Consider the following 15,320-nt stretch of genomic DNA (forward strand, 5'->3'; position numbering starts at 1 on the left):
CCACCATGACCTTCTTCAGGGTATGTCCCTCCCTACCTTACGATATCCTCCTCCACCATCCTACACACACACACACACACACACACACACACACCTTCTATGGGTAGTCCACCCCTAGGCCTACTCCCGAAGTCCCTGCTTCAACCCCCTAGGCCTACCCCTACGTCCCCGCTTCAACCCCTTACGCCTACTCCTGAAGTCCCCACTTCACCTCGGAAGAGAGAAGGTAGACATTGTACCGCAGTTGACACCATATATATATACAATGCCATAATACAGTAAAATAACTGTACCTTCATCCACCTGCTGTAACCTGGTCAGACGTGACCTCAGCAGGTGTCATGTGAACACGAGGCTGATGATGATGATGACCATGTGGCACAGTGTGGCACTGGTGACCAGGGCGGGGCACAATGCCTCAACCACACTTACCGTAGCGAAATTAGCCACACCACCCGAGGGTAAACTACACTATCCCAGGGTAAACACTGGAGTAACGGTAAAGTGTTTGTGTTGTGGAGTGTGTCACAGAACAAGCCATCGTGTGTTACACTCCAGTGACACAACTCGACCACTGTCATCATGTACGTACGTATGTACATACAAACACACTATTAGCTCTCGTACAAACCACATTGTCTCATTAATACTTCATCAATCATCATCTTCCACCTTATCTTCATCATTATCAACGGTCGTGACTTTTCCCATTATCATTAGTCCTCACCATCCTTTACCAAGCACCAGTAAATCCACCATCATCATCATCACGGCCACCAGGATCACCGTCTTCTGCCCTAGCTGTTCTTCCCGCCATCCTGGGTGCCCCAGCCTCCCTCAACTTATTTACCACATCATCTGACGCAAGAAAAGTCCCAGAGATGGTCGGCCGAGGTGCGGCGCCCACCTACATACCAGCTGCTGTACTCTTGTTGCAGGTGGTTGTAGCCGCAGCTCCCCTACACCACCTCTACTCTACCTTCTTAGTCTACTGGTCTAATACAGCTACACTTGGTCCACTAATCTACTGTAGTTAGTCCTTGTCGACTTTTCTACTGTACTGATCTTCTGTACTTACACTTGATGTACAATAGTAACAAGTGATCTAGTTTAGTGTAGTTAGCCATGACCTCCTCCTCCTCCTCCTCCTACTACTACTACTACTGCTACTGCTGTACATTACACGTAGAAAGTCTACACACACGAGTGAGTGGCAGCAGCCGGGTCGTACATCCAGAAGCCGTCTGCGTCACCTACCACGTCATCATTATATCTAGATATTCACTTCACAACCTTTCTGAAAAGGCCAACTCCATCATATATCTTGAGCCTCAAGCACCAATAGATATCTTCTTTCCCTCAGGAACATATTATAATTGGTTTTCAGAAGTTTGGCTGAGGATCAGATTGGTTTCAAGCAGCTGACTTGGAGCCAGGCAGATCCCGGGGAAATGCTGGGGAGTTTGTAGTGTTGCCTGGCCGGAACTCTCGTCCAGGTGACCTTCCTGTATCAAGCGGGATATTGTTTACAACACCGTCGGCCAGTTACGGTCATGTTCGTCATCATCCACAGCTGCAGGTGTTGCACCTTCCTCACCCGTACGTACGGACGTACACACTAGCTCACCACAGCTGAGCAGTTGGCAAGTTCGGTCGTCACAAGTGGCACCACCAGCGGTGTGAGCAGCAAACATGAAGATCAATTATCATGTGTCGTTAATGATCGCGTCTGGAATGTCTGCTGGCGGCCGGAACCTGGCTGACCCCATCAGCAGAGGGTCAGCAGGTGAAGTTGTCAATGTGTGGTCATGTACCGCGCGGCCGTCAGCCACACACAACATGACCTGTCCACATCCCATCACTTGTCTTATACAGAGATAACCTGACCTGACACAACCTTACATGACCCCAACCAAGGTAAGTATGATGACCTGACCTGACACAAACGCAGACGGCCGGAAGTGTGACCATCCCACGTTACATTATCAACCAAGATAAATTACACCACACTGGTCTTACCCCCATCCCAGTACCACTCACCCTCCGAATGATACTTTTCTTCGTCCAACTCATTAAGGACAAGTGTTCTGTGCCACCTGTGGTCAGGACAAGTGTTCTGTGCCACCTGTGGTCAGGACAAGTGTTCTGTGCCACCTGTGGTCAGGACAAGTGTTCTGTGCCACCTGTGGTCAGGACAAGTGTTCTGTGCCGCCTGTGGTCAGGACAAGTGTTCTGTGCCGCCTGTGGTCAGGACAAGTGTTCTGTGCCACCTGTGGACAGCACAAGTGTTCTGTGCCACCTGTGGTCAGCACAAGTGTTCTGTGCCGCCTGTGGTCAGGACAAGTGTTCTGTGCCACCTGTGGTCAGCACAAGTGTTCTGTGCCACCTGTGGTCAGCACAAGTGTTCTGTGCCGCCTGTGGTCAGCACAAGTGTTCTGTGCCACCTGTGGTCAGGACAAGTGTTCTGTGCCACCTGTGGTCAGCACAAGTGTTCTGTGCCGCCTGTGGTCAGGACAAGTGTTCTGTGCCGCCTGTGGTCAGCACAAGTGTTCTGTGCCACCTGTGGTCAGGACAAGTGTTCTGTGCCACCTGTGGACAGCACAAGTGTTCTGTGCCACCTGTGGTCAGGACAAGTGTTCTGTGCCACCTGTGGTCAGGACAAGTGTTCTGTGCCACCTGTGGTCAGCACAAGTGTTCTGTGCCACCTGTGGTCAGGACAAGTGTTCTGTGCCACCTGTGGTCAGGACAAGTGTTCTGTGCCACCTGTGGTCAGGACAAGTGTTCTGTGCCGCCTGTGGTCAGCACAAGTGTTCTGTGCCACCTGTGGTCAGGACAAGTGTTCTGTGCCACCTGTGGTCAGCACAAGTGTTCTGTGCCACCTGTGGTCAGCACAAGTGTTCTGTGCCACCTGTGGTCAGGACAAGTGTTCTGTGCCACCTGTGGTCAGGACAAGTGTTCTGTGCCACCTGTGGTCAGCACAAGTGTTCTGTGCCACCTGTGGTCAGGACAAGTGTTCTGTGCCACCTGTGGTCAGCACAAGTGTTCTGTGCCACCTGTGGTCAGGACAAGTGTTCTGTGCCACCTGTGGTCAGGACAAGTGTTCTGTGCCACCTGTGGTCAGGACAAGTGTTCTGTGCCACCTGTGGTCAGGACAAGTGTTCTGTGCCACCTGTGGTCAGGACAAGTGTTCTGTGCCACCTGTGGTCAGCACAAGTGTTCTGTGCCACCTGTGGTCAGCACAAGTGTTCTGTGCCACCTGTGGTCAGGACAAGTGTTCTGTGCTACCTGTGGTCAGCACAAGTGTTCTGTGCCACCTGTAGAGTGAACCAACCTTGACACGTGCAATCTGGTCTGTCACTCACATGAAAGCGTGTCTGTAGCCCAGGCTGAGCACCAGGTACAGTCGTGTTCCCTCACCCGTTACATCTATGGCTCTGACGTTACAGGCTCTGCACAGCTTCGCTTGTTATAAAGTTGTTCCTGTAATAAATGTTCCATGATTTGCTTTCTATGTTGCAGGGTGTTGCATGGCTTCAGTGTTCCATCCATGTTGCCTCCTTGTGGCAGGCTTCATCGTTCATCATGTTGACGTCATCATGATCAGACGTGTGTGTGTGTGTGTGTGTGTGTGTGTGTGTGTACGACTACTGACGCTTGGCCACGTCCTCCTTGTTAACATGGTGACTACTGACTGACTCCACCAGTCAACCACACACGCCTTCATCTGGGAAAATGATAACATGTTTCACGTGCTCTCTCCCTGCCTGACACCCTCACCAGCACTACTGACACAGCAGGACTACTGACACAGTAGTACTACTGACACAACAGTACTAATGACACAATAGTACAACTGACATAGCAGGACTACTGACACAGTAGTACTACTGACACAGCAGTACTACTGACACAGCAGTACTACTGACACAGCAGGACTACTGACACAGCAGGACTACTGACACAATAGTACTACTGACACAGCAGGACTACTGACACAATAGTACTACTGACACAGCAGGACTACTGACACAATAGTACTACTGACACAGCAGGACTACTGACACAGCAGTACTACTGACACAATAGTACTAATGACACAATAGTACTAATGACACAACAGTACAACTGACATAGCAGGACTACTGACACAGCAGTACAACTGACACAGCAGTACTACTGACACAATAGTACTAATGACACAACAGTACAACTGACACAGCAGTACTACTGACACAGCAGTACAACTGACACAGCAGTACAACTGACACAGCAGGACTACTGACACAGCAGTACTACTGACACAGCAGTACAACTGACACAGCAGTACTACTGACACAATAGTACTAATGACACAATAGTACAACTGACACAGCAGTACTACTGACACAGCAGTACAACTGACACAGCAGTACTACTGACACAGCAGTACTACTGACACAATAGTACTAATGACACAATAGTACAACTGACACAGCAGGACTACTGACACAGCAGTACAACTGACACAGCAGTACTACTGACACAGCAGGACTACTGACACAGCAGTACTACTGACACAGCAGTACAACTGACACAGCAGTACTACTGACACAGCAGGACTACTGACACAGCAGTACTACTGACACAGCAGTACAACTGACACAGCAGGACTACTGACACAGCAGTACAACTGACACAGCAGGACTACTGACACAGCAGTACTACTGACACAGTAGTACTACAGACACAGTAGTACTACTGACACAATAGTACAACTGACACAGCAGGACTACTGACACAGCAGTACTACTGACACAGTAGTACTACAGACACAGTAGTACTACTGACACAATAGTACAACTGACACAGCAGGACTACTGACACAGCAGGACTACTGACACAATGGTACAACTGACACAGCAGGACTACTGACACAGCAGGACTACTGACACAGATACTACTGACATAATAGTACTATTGTGCTATATTGTTACTGACAGTCGAGCCACAATTTTTAATGCTACATACATAGTTCATGTTTTGTAGAGTAAGTGTGGCACCTGATGACCCAGGCAATATTGCAGTTCGATAAGTCGCGTAACATATAATCCTGTGTCAACAACTGTTTAAGAACAGATGACCTTTTGACCACCAGTCTTGGTGACTACATCACCCCATGCACCCCTTCCCAGTCCTCCTGACGTGTGTGTGTGTGTGTGTGTGTGTGTGTGTGTGTGTGTGTGTGTGTGTGTGTGTGTGTGTGTGTGTTTACCTCAGCAAGTCTCACTTCCCGGTGTACCGTCAGGACTCCAAGATCGAGACCTACCAGAAGATGTGGCGCTTCATGGAGAACAAGAAGCCGAGTGTGTTCGTGCAGTCTTACGACGAGGGCGTCAGGCGGGTCCTGGAGGGCAACTACGCCTTCCTCATGGAGTCGTCCATGTTGGACTACTACGTCCAGAGGAACTGTAACCTGACCCAGATCGGCGGACTCCTCGACTCCAAGAGCTATGGCATCGCCACCCCCATGGGTGAGTACCGTGACCCCCTGGGTGGCTGTCACCCCCATGGGTGAGTACCGTGACCCCCTGGGTGGCTGTCACCCCCATGGGTGAGTACCGTGACCCCCTGGGTGGCTGTCACCCCCATGGGTGAGTACCGTGACCCCCTGGGTGGCTGTCACCCCCATGGGTTAGTACCGTGACCCCCTGGGTGGCTGTCACCCCGATGGGTGAGTACCGTGACCCCCTGGGTGGCTGTCACCCCCATGGGTGAGTAACGTGACCCCCTGGGTGGCTGTCACCCCCATGGGTGAGTAACGTGACCCCCTGGGTGGCTGTCACCCCCATGGGTGAGTACCGTGACCCCCTGGGTAGCTGTCACCCCCATGGGTGAGTACCGTGACCCCCTGGGTAGCTGTCACCCCCATGGGTGAGTAACGTGACCCCCTAGGTGGCTGCCATCCGTGGGGCAGGCAGAGGGAGAACTCATGATGGCGACATTCATGTGGGGGTGGGGGGATCACACCAGTGGCTGAATGATGTCTGAGCTGATGAGGCATGACGTATCACACGTCACTGATAGCATTGCTTACCTTAACAGTTATAAATAACTTTATAACTACCTGATTGGCTTGACAGCTGACGCTTCCCCTCAACACAAACCATCCTCAGCCAGCTACCCAACACAAACCATCCTCAATCAACTACCCGTCAACACAAACCATCCTCAGCCAACTACCCGTCAACACAAACCATCCTCAATCAACTACCCGTCAACACAAACCATCCTCAGCCAACTACCCGTCAACACAAACCATCCTCAGCCAACTACCCGTCAACACAAACCATTCTCAGCCAACTACCCGTCAACACAAACCATCCTCAGCCAAGTAACCAGCAACACAGGTTAACTGGGATGAGCCACACGTCTTTCGTCTTTACAAACCTGCCTCCCGCTGTTGAGGCCCCACTCTGGTAACACCAAGAACACTGCACTGGTTCTTCTCCCCCTACCTGCCTGGCTAGGACGGCGTCCTCCTGTCCAGGAAGGCGTCCCCTTGGCCAATACGACGTCCCCTTGGCCAGAACGTGTTTCCCCTGGCCAGGACGGCGTTCCTGTGAGCCAGGTCTCTGGTATTCCCGCCTGACTCACCAGGTCCAGTTGGTGTTAGCTTCACTAGGGTTGGGGATTACCTGGCCTGAGGTACATATGCTGTAAGTCAGTTGTGGATTGACCCAGTGCAGGCTGAGGGGCCGGACACACCACCACTCACATGTGATAATAATAACTACATGTTGGAGTGTCCGGCACCAGCATCAAGTCCCTCTGGGTTCCCGGGACCAACACCAAACCACTGGGGAGTCCTCGGCGTGTGTATGTACCCGAAGTCGGTTGGTTATCCTCAGGTGTGCACCAGCCGTGTGTAATGTGTACCACCACAGATACACACACTCTACATCAACTGCTCGTCTCTGTCAACGAAGTAGTAGTAACCTTTAGCCATGCTATACACAGGTCAACAGGCTATGTCCTGGTGATTACCCTATTGTCCATATAAACCATCCTAATATTCCTGACGGCCCCTAAACTCCTCACTATACTACATATGTCACTGGAATACACTAATGTCAAACATGATGATCATAATAACAGCCATTTGATCCAAATGAAAACAATAATCCAAAAAAATCATCCTACGACCTCTGCCAGGGTGACTGGCTCCTGACCTAAGGTGTCATCCTCCAGGGTCACCATGGCGGGACAAGATCTCGCTGGCCATCCTGGAGCTACAGGAGAAGGGCGTCATCCAGGTCCTGTACAACCGCTGGTGGAAGAACACTGGCAACACTTGCAACCGTGAGGATAGCAACAAGGAGAGTAAAGCCTCCGCTCTCGGCGTTGACAACATTGGTGAGTCTTCCACCCTGACTGTCAGGTGTGGTGTGGCTACGGCCAGGTGTGGTGTGGCTATGGCCAGGTGTGGTGTGGGTATGGCCAGGTGTGGTGTGGCTATGGCCAGGTGTGGTGTGGCTATGGCCAGGTGTGGTGTGGCTGTGGCCAGGTGTGTTGTGGCTGTGGCCAGGTGTGGTGTGGCTGTGGCCAGGTGTGGTGTGGCTAGGTTGGCACCAGTGTTGGAGATGAGAGGTAAAGTGGATGGCAGCAATGGCGAAGACGAGTGTCAGAGTGGCTGGCGCCAGTGGTGCAGTGTTAGAGTGGATGGTACCAGTGGTGCAGAAGGGATGAGTGCAGTGGATGGCACAAATAGTGGAGATGACAGTGTTGCAGTGGATGGCACCAGTGGTGGAGGCAATAGTTTTAGAGTGGATGGCAGCGGTGGTGGAGAGCGTCCCTGCTTAACTCTCGCCAACATTAGCTTTCCTGCTGCAGGAGGAGTGTTCGTGGTGCTGCTGTGTGGCCTGGCCTTCGCCGTCCTCATCGCCATCCTAGAGTTCTGCTGGAACGCCAAGAAGAACGCACAGATCGACCGAGTAAGTTCCTCACACTACTACTGTAGGCAGCCTCACCTGCCTACATCTACTTTACATTACTCGACAGAACTATATAAATCTATTTGTCTATCATTCTCACTCACTCACTCACTCTCTTAATATCTGGAGATATAAATGACCAGCCCGGGGACACTCCAACCACCATTACACACAAACATAACTGGCATTTTACACCTAAAATGATGGTCACTAAGTGTTATCATCACATGGTAATGATGGTCACTAAGTGTTATCATCACATGGTAATGATGGTCACTAAGTGTTATCATCACATGGTAATGATGGTCACTAAATGTTATCATTACATGGTAATGATGGTCACTAAGTGTTATCATCACATGGTAATGATGGTCACTAAATGTTATCATTACATGGTAATGATGGTCACTAAGTGTTATCATCACATGGTAATGATGGTTACTAAGTGTTATCATCACATGGTAATGATGGTGACAGGTGTCGTCATCATGTTTACATCATAGCCGACGTAGTGTGATGGTGACGTCATCATTCCTCCCTGCAGCAGTCACTGTGTGCAGAGATGGCTGAGGAGCTGTGCTTCGCCATGCGTTGTCGTGGTTCCCGGCAGCGTCCAGCGCTCAGACGGCAGTGTTCCAGATGTGTTCCAGGAGCAACCTATGTGCCAGCCGGCCTGGAGGCACCCCACATCAACGGTAACGGAGTAGGTGACGCCACGACCCCATGTGTTACAGTAGGTGACGCCTCGAACTCCTGTGTTAAAGTATGCGACGCCACGATCCCTTGCGTTACACCAGGTGACGCTTTGCTCTTTCTGTGTTAAAGTAGCTGACGCTACAACCTTCTTTGTTACTGTAAATGACGCTTTGTCCCCATGTGTTACAGTAGGTGAGGCCACGACCCCATGTGTTACAGTAGGTGAGGCCACGACCCCATGTGTTACAGTAGGTGAGGCCACGACCCCATGTGTTACAGTAGGTGACGACACGACCCCATGTGTTACAGTAGGTGACGACACGACCCCATGTGTTACAGTAGGTGAGGCCACGACCCCATGTGTTACAGTAGGTGAGGTCACGACCCCATGTGTTACAGTAGGTGACGACACGACCCCATGTGTTACAGTAGGTGAGGCCACGACCCCATGTGTTACATTAGGTGACGCCACGACCCCATGTGTTACAGCAGGTGAGGCCACGACCCCATGTGTTACAGAAGGTGTCGCCATGACCGCATGTGTTACAATAGGTGACGCCACGACCCCCTGTGTTACAGTAGGTGTCATCATGACCCCATGTTGCAATAGGTGACGCCACGACCCCATGTGTTACAGTAGGTGTCATCATGACCCCATGTGTTACAGTAGGTGACGCCACGACCCCATGTGTTACAGCAGGTGACGTCACGACCTCATGTGTTACAGTAGCTGTCATCATGACCCCATGTGTTACAATAGGTGACGCCACGACACCATATGTTACAGCAAGTGACGCCACGACCCTATGTGTTACAGTGGGCCACCTTAAGCCCTGGGAAGGAGGTAGAGGTGTAAACATGACCGTGACACCTGCAGTACCCTGGTGTGACTCACCTCAAACCCGCAGCACTGACACCCAGGGGTTAGGACAAGGATGTAGGACACCCAGGGGTTAGGACACGGACGTAGGACACCCAGGGGTTAGGACACGGAAGTAGGACACGGACGTAGGACACCCAGGGGTAAGGACACGGACGTATGACACCCAGGGGTAAGGACACGGACGTAGGACACCCAAAGGTAGGGAAACGGACGTAAGACACCCAGCTGCTTCAGGAAGGCAAAGTAGTCAGTGCAGATGCTTCAGGAAGGCACAGAAGTCAGTGTAGTTGCTTCAGGAAGGAACAGTAGTCAGTGTAGCTGCTTCAGGAGGGCACAGTAGTCAGTGTACAATGTCGACTCTCACGTCTATCTGACATTTTTGTTGCGTATCTCCAGCAAGATAATATTCGTGCACATTCCTTCTTTCCTTTACATTTACTTCGACTAAATTTCATCAGCCATGCATCAGACCAAATCTGGCGTCTGTATAGGTTCCCTCATAAGTTGATGCAATCCTCATCACTCTTTACTTTCCTCGTGACCTCAGCATCATCCGCAAACATATTCAGGATGAGTCCAGTCTTTCTGTCAAGTCATCCACCTAACCCAGCAACAGTAACGGTCCTAGTCATGAGCTCTGCGGCACGCCACGACTGACCCCAACCCACTAAATTGATTTTCTCTCCGTCGCAGGTGTCTCCCTCCCTGTGCTGACTGCCTGAAGACCCGGCTCCTCTGACGACCTTCTATATGACAATGCAAAATTCTTTTAGCCAGTCTTGATGCTCACAATTCAACCATTTTTTTTCTTTTTGACCTGAACGCAGGTCACTCACTTAGAAGAGTCTAAGAAGTTAGTTCCACATGACCTCTTTCACCTGAATCTGTGTTGTTTCTCGCTAAGGAAGTTTCTCCTCTTCAAGCCATCGTCTATTTGCTGTCTTTATAGACCACACTCAGGAAAACCAGAGTCTAAACACATCCTTCCACTTTCCTTTCTTAGAGACAAGTACAACATTTTCCCTTTTCCATTTCCTTGACACACGACCTTTCTTCAACGACATCTCGAACAACAATTCAAGCTCTTTGTCCAGTGTACAATACATTCACATCTTCAGCACGTATGATCTTTCCTCCTGATCTAGGCCGTGTGTGGATCATAAGCCTTCATTGGTCTCTTCGTGTCTGTTGCTGGGGATTTCAGTGTTAGCGAGACCTCTTCATTATACCATCTCACTCGAGGCCAAGCTATACTCTCGTTCAAATTGAAAACAGTTTTGAGTGTCATAATGCTTCGCATATACTGACGTCATCCTCTTCGTTATCGCCTGGGAATCCCCTGGCTTGATTACCTATTCTTGAAGAGGAAACTTACTCCTGACAAATTCATATAAAAAGTTTTATATTAATCCCTGTCTTGTCCATGCTGTTTATCACCCAGTTTCTCTCTTCATTCCTTGCTCCTTTATACCTTCCAGATGCTGGCTGGTCATATAACTACCCCTGCCTACATCTCTGAGATATTTTAACCTGCTTTACTGAACGACGCCTTACTTGTTACACTTTCCTTCTGTAAATGGAAGTAAATCGACCTATGTTCCCAGTGCACTACACACTCCACACATCCTTCCATTATAACATCAAAATATCCTGTGTGATCATATGTTTATAGTACATTACCTTCATTCATTCAATCATTCACATAATTTCACGATGTTATTATGAGCCCTGGTGGTGTTGTGGTGCACTATGAGCCCTGGTGGTGTTGTGGTGCACTATGAGCCCTGGTGGTGTTGTGGTGCACTATGAGCCCTGGTGGTGTTGTGGTGCACTACACGAGTCTTTCAAGTGGTTCTCGTCCCGCAGGAGACTGGCCCGACCAGGAGCAATGACCTCCGACCTCGGAAGTCTTCCATCAAGACTTCCTTCCAGAGTCTGGCGCCTCCATACAACTGCACGGGGTCGCCAGCTATCCTCTCCTGAACTGTCACTACCCCTAGTGTCTCTCCACCCGAGACTGAGGGTTCCTGCCGCTACATCTGTCCTGGACCTCCTGCCGCTACAGCTCTTGTCGCCAGTGGTGGATGTTGTAGTGGTTTACAAGTAAAGTGTTGTAGTGGTTTACAAGTAAAGTGTTGTAGTGATCTACAAGTGTTAAGTTACTATGGCCACGCCTGAGTGGGTCATGGGGCCATACATCTTCACACGGGGGCCCTAGTGTGTCCTTGGACCATCACACTCCCTCACACGGCCTAGATTGTGTGCCGAGTGTGTCGCGGGTCCACGCACCCTCCCCCACACGTCGCCCTCACGAAGCTCGAGCAACACCACTCTTCTACGGATTCTGATCAGCTGCTCTCTAGGACGTCTTAACCTATACAGCTGGTCGTCAACATAACTGGTCCTGATCACAGCTGGTCCTCAGCACAGCTGGTCCTCAACCTATCTGGTCTTCATTTCAGCTGACTCGTCATACAGCTGATCTTTCATCACAGCTGATTCCTCACACAACTGACCCCCCCCTCCCCATATGGCTGCTAACCCGTGCAGCTGAACCCTATCAAACAGCAGTGACGTCACTTCAGGGTAATGTGGTCGCTGACCAACTGGAAAAAATAATAGTCACTTACGTCATCTTTCCGGGACGAACAAGATAAGTACTGGGGAGGCCCATACAGGTTGACCTGACCTGACCTGACCTGATCCAGAATAAGTTCACTCCCCGGTAATAATGGTCAACAGATCCTTAAGACTGAGTTATGAACAAATTTTATTTACTTTTAACAAATATGATATCACGAACTGTGTGTGTGTGTGTGTGTGTGTGTGTGTGTGTGTGTGTGTGTGTATTAGCTCATCAGTGGTGGCCAGTGTGTCGCTACATGTACCTCAACACAGCCGGTCTCTCCCGGATAGTAAGCTAACCCAGTGTGAGAGACGTTACCAATGTTCCTTGTGATGATGGTGCAGCATACATGGTGAGAAGACGTCACCCCAACCTGGTGTGTGTGTGGTGAGGACAGGTCACCATGCTAGTGTGTGTGGTGAGGACAGGTCACCACGCTAGTGTGTGTGGTGAGGACAGGTCACCACGCTAGTGTGTGTGGTGAGGACAGGTCACCATGCTAGTGTGTGTGGTGAGGACAGGTCACCATGCTAGTGTGTGTGGTGAGGACAGGTCACCACGCTAGTGTGTGTGGTGAGGACAGGACACCATGCTAGTGTGTGTGGTGAGGACAGGTCACCACGCTAGTGTGTGTGGTGAGGACAGGTCACCATGCTAGTGTGTGTGGTGAGGACATGTCACGATGCTAGTGTGTGGTGAGGACAGGTCACCATGCTAGTGTGTGTGGTGAGGACAGGTCACCATACTAGTGTGTGTGGTGAGGACAGGTCACCACGATAGTGTGTGTGGTGAGGACAGGTCACCACGCTAGTGTGTGTGGTGAGGACAGGTCACCATGCTAGTGTGTGGTGAGGACAGGTCACCATGCTAGTGTGTGGTGAGGACAGGTCACCATACTAGTGTGTGTGGTGAGGACAGGTCACCATGCTAGTGTGGGTGGAGGACAGGTCACCACGCTAGTGTGTGTGGTGAGGACAGGTCACCACGCTAGTGTGGGTGGTGAGGTCACCATGCTAGTGTGGGTGGTGAGAACAGGTCACCACGCTAGTGTGTGCGTTGAGGACAGGTCACCACGCTAGTGTGTGTGGTGAGGACAGGTCACCATGCTAGTGTGTGTGGTGAGAACAGGTCACCATGCTAGTGTCTGTGGTGAGGACAGGTCACCATGCTAGTGTGTGTGGTGAGGACAGGTCACCATGCTAGTGTGTGTGGTGAAGACAGGTCACCATGTTAGTGTGTGTGGTGAGGACAGGTCACCATGCTAGTGTGTGTGGTGAGGACAGGTCACCACGCTAGTGTGTGTGGTGAGGACAGGTCACCATGCTGGTGTGTGTGGTGAGGACAGGTCACCACGCTAGTGTGTGCGTTGAGGACAGGTCACCATGCTAGTGTGTGTGGTGAGGACAGGTCACCACGCTAGTGTGTGTGGTGAGGACAGGTCACCACGCTAGTGTGTGTGGTGAGGACAGGTCACCATGCTAGTGTGTGTGGTGAGGACAGGTCACCACGCTAGTGTGTGTGGTGAGGACAGGTCACCACGCTAGTGTGTGTGGTGAGGACAGGTCACCATGCTAGTGTGTGTGGTGAGGACAGGTCACCATGCTAGTGTGTGTGGTGAGGACAGGTCACCATGCTAGTGTGTGTGGTGAGGACAGGTCACCATGCTAGTGTGTGTGGTGAGGACAGGTCACCACGCTAGTGTGTGTGGTGAGGACAGGTCACCATGCTAGTGTGTGGTGAGGACAGGTCAACATGCTAGTGTGTGTGGTGAGGACAGGTCACCACGCTAGTATGTGTGGTGAGGACAGGTCACCATGCCAGTGTGTGTGGTGAGGACAGGTCACCATGCTAGTGTGTTGTGAGGACAGGTCACCATGCTAGTGTGTGTGGTGAGGACAGGTCACCATGCTAGTGTGTGTGGTGAGGACAGGTCACCACGCTAGTGTGTGTGGTGAGGACAGGTCACCATGCTAGTGTGTGTGGTGAGGACAGGTCACCACGCTAGTATGTGTGGTGAGGACAGGTCACCATGCTAGTGTGTGTGGTGAGGACAGGTCACCATGCTAGTGTGTGGTGAGGACAGGTCACCATGCTAGTGTGTGTGGTGAGGACAGGTCACCATGCTAGTGTGTGTGGTGAGGACAGGTCACCATGCTAGTGTGTGTGGTGAGGACAGGTCACCATGCTAGTGTGTGGTGAGGACAGGTCACCATGCTAGTGTGTGTGGTGAGGACAGGTCACCATGCTAGTGTGTGTGGTGAGGACAGGTCACCACGCTAGTGTGTGTGGTGAGGACAGGTCACCATGCTAGTGTGTGTGGTGAGGACAGGTCACCACGCTAGTGTGTGTGGTGAGGACAGGTCACCATGCTAGTGTGTGTGGTGAGGACAGGTCACCATGCTAGTGTGTGCGTTGAGAACAGGTTACCAGGTCAATGTGCATGTTCAGAACAAATACTGTAGATGGTCACCCTCGCTGTCAATAACATATGTTCTTCATTACATGAAGAACATATGTTATACAGAAGATAGCGTGTATACACGTGAGACAGCACATATGCCCCAACTTTGTATATCTTTCAAAAGCGACTTCTTTTGTACGCTTAGTAACACTCGCTAAAACTTAAGTCACAATTGACGCGAGTAATGTAAAGATTATAGTTCTGGTAATGATATGATCAATGTTTTATTGTCCATATAGAGCCAGAGGAACCTTACCTGTTCCAGCAAATATTCTCTTAGTTGGAATGTTGTGTCAACATTTGAGTAAGGAACACATGAACACCTTTAATGTACATTGATCAGAAACAAGACAAATATACGATTATCTCATGGGTACAGCAGCAAGTGACCCGCTGTATTTGGCTACCCAACTCAACCACGCGTCAGCCGCCTGGCTGTGAACATGTGTTTCCTGCCGTAGGAAGTGACCGAGCGTTACCATGATGTGTCCTAGGCACAGTCACCATACCCTAGGTACAGTCACCATACCCTAGGTACACCCACCAGGCCCTGGGTACAGTCACCATACCCTAGGTACAGTCACCATACCCTAGGTACAACCACCAGGCCCTCGGTACAGTCACCTGACCCTAGGTACAGTCCCCATACCCTAGGTACAGTCACCTGACCTTGGGTACAGTCAC

The 15,320-nt window shown here is 50.7% G+C and overlaps 1 protein-coding gene across 8 annotated transcripts in view; it reads left to right on the top strand.

Moving 5' to 3' along the window:
- LOC139761477 (glutamate receptor ionotropic, kainate 2-like) overlaps positions 1–14,849 on the top strand; it is a 71,576-nt gene extending 56,727 nt beyond the window's left edge. For 4 of the 8 annotated variants that reach the window (XM_071685724.1, XM_071685729.1, XM_071685722.1 and 1 more), the window contains 5 exons: positions 5,285–5,510; positions 7,228–7,392; positions 7,870–7,970; positions 8,515–8,703; positions 11,416–14,849. In XM_071685724.1, the coding sequence (XP_071541825.1) occupies positions 5,285–5,510; positions 7,228–7,392; positions 7,870–7,970; positions 8,515–8,703; positions 11,416–11,532 (798 nt within the window). In that variant the 3' untranslated portion in view covers positions 11,533–14,849. Of the gene's footprint in view, positions 21–5,284; positions 5,511–7,227; positions 7,393–7,869; positions 7,971–8,514; positions 8,704–11,415 lie in introns of all 8 variants that reach the window. The other 4 variants (XM_071685725.1, XM_071685723.1, XM_071685727.1 and 1 more) reach the window with 3 other exon arrangements.
- Positions 14,850–15,320: the final 471 nt, after the last annotated feature.

This window comes from Panulirus ornatus, chromosome 40 (genome assembly GCF_036320965.1).
Source record: "Panulirus ornatus isolate Po-2019 chromosome 40, ASM3632096v1, whole genome shotgun sequence".
Classification (NCBI taxonomy): Eukaryota; Metazoa; Arthropoda; class Malacostraca; order Decapoda; family Palinuridae; genus Panulirus; species Panulirus ornatus.